This window comes from Apium graveolens, chromosome 10 (genome assembly GCF_009905375.1).
Source record: "Apium graveolens cultivar Ventura chromosome 10, ASM990537v1, whole genome shotgun sequence".
NCBI classification, from domain to species: domain Eukaryota; kingdom Viridiplantae; phylum Streptophyta; class Magnoliopsida; order Apiales; family Apiaceae; genus Apium; species Apium graveolens.
The window spans coordinates 229,816,233-229,818,095 of NC_133656.1; the positions used below are offsets into that span (position 1 = coordinate 229,816,233).

The 1,863-nt window shown below is 35.7% G+C and overlaps 1 protein-coding gene across 1 annotated transcript; it reads right to left on the bottom strand.

The window, feature by feature from the left end:
- Positions 1 to 220: 220 nt before the first annotated feature.
- Positions 221 to 1,356, bottom strand: LOC141691952 (GDSL esterase/lipase At4g10955-like). Its single transcript, XM_074496699.1, has 2 exons — positions 1,295 to 1,356; positions 221 to 1,175 (listed from the first exon to the last, which is right to left on the bottom strand). The coding sequence occupies exons 1-2, from the start codon at positions 1,354 to 1,356 to the stop codon at positions 221 to 223; spliced, it is 1,017 nt and encodes a 338-aa protein (XP_074352800.1).
- Positions 1,357 to 1,863: the final 507 nt, after the last annotated feature.

A 1,863-nucleotide genomic window follows, 5' to 3' on the forward strand; every position in this document is an offset into this window, starting at 1 on the left:
TTAGTAATATGATCCGAAACCTGAGATATAGTGATTACCAATCAAGCAATCACTATATTAAAGTTCAGAAGAATCAAGAATGTAATCTTTAATTTAAACAAACATATATATATAACAACATGGTAATAATTATTATTTTTAAAAAAAGAGACGACAATATTGCAACAACTGAATAAAGAAAAGAGAAACATGCAAGACAGCATTTTCTTATTACAATCAGCTAGAAATTTTGTAACTCAATCTCCCCAGTAAAACTCTCGGACCACCACTGCGCCAATTTATGGGATTTCTTAGTCTTTGTCTTAACCAAATTTGTCACAAGATAAGCAGTCGGAAGAAGATGATGCGGTTCTGTAGCTCGTGCTCGTGACGAAACTATACTCATCACAGAGACTTGGGTCCCCATTCTTCCGATCGTAGAAGCACCGATACTCACCATTGTCTTTCTTTGCTCAAAGTAAGGAACATACTGGGAACAAATTGGATCCTTTGGATTCACAAACAGGTACGGAGTCCAGCCCGATAGCTTGATAAAAGGGTTATCTGCTTGCGACACCTGGTGGCCCAATACGGATAATCCAGCCCTGAATACATCCCCAATAATTCGGGCCCCAAGCTTTAATATCATGTTCTCGACTAGTAGTAGCTCCATTGGTATTGATAATGAACTGAATGGTGGATTGAAAAGGTATGTTTCCACGAGAAATCCCATTTTTACCATGTTTCGGCCTACTAATAATGCAACAAGTGAGCCCAAAGAATGTCCTGCTAGCCATACATTTGCAGCACCAGCATCATCAACTAGTGTTTTCACAGCTTTTAATGCCTTCACAACTCGGGAACTGTTTTGAAGTTTATGCTGAGAGAATACGTGGTGCAAATCCAGTTTAATATCTTGTTTTATTGTACGCCATTTGATTACTGTACCTCGAAATGCAACTACGTATTTGCATGATGTGTTAGGTGCTGGGGATTCAAACTTGTAGATAGCTCCGAATATTGAAGAATCGGAGTCATCTATGAGCAGTTGTGGGTGTAATTGGAAATCGAAAGAACTCCACCATGGAGGTGCTAGAGCACTCTGGCCTTTTCGATTGTATTGACTATCTTCTTCCAGAACGTATACGCCTTGAACCAAGCTTGCAGCAATGGATCTTCTGTGCTGTGTGTAATTCCTTCAAAATTGTACATGCAACCTTATGTTAGTATATATGTAATACATATAACAAATTAATCAACAATCTACATTACTAAAATACTGCTAACGAATGATGTGGAATAATATTTGATCTACCAGTTGGTTGAAGTTATGTGTGTAGGTCCTGAATGTTTGAACTTCTGTTTTCTGGATGCCATTGTAACGAAATGAAATCTCTTTTCTCCCTTTTAGTGTTCTTCCCCTTTCTTCTCAATTTCAATGAATGCTAGCTAGCTTTATAATGAATGCTTTTATTAGAAAAGTATTGGAAGAAAGAAAGAACAAGGAAAGACACCATGATGTAAAATTATATTAACAAAAGTTGCAGTTACAATTATTTTATATACATTAACAATAGACTACACTGGCTTGTGCTGAGGCTAGTTGATCATTTTCTTATGTAACGTTAACCCAATTATTAATTCTCTAAGATATGGTGGTGGTCTTTTTGTTACTCTACAAATTTCACCCTACCAATTTGTTTATATATTTTATGAGCATTAGGTACCCCAAATATCTTCCCAAAATATTTATCAAATGAGGTTGCTGACACATGGTTGATTCAATATAATGTTTTGTTGACAAAAATATAATTAAACAATATAATGTTTTGTGGACAGGAATTAAACAATATAATTAACCAGTTGCATACAGAAAAAAAAAAC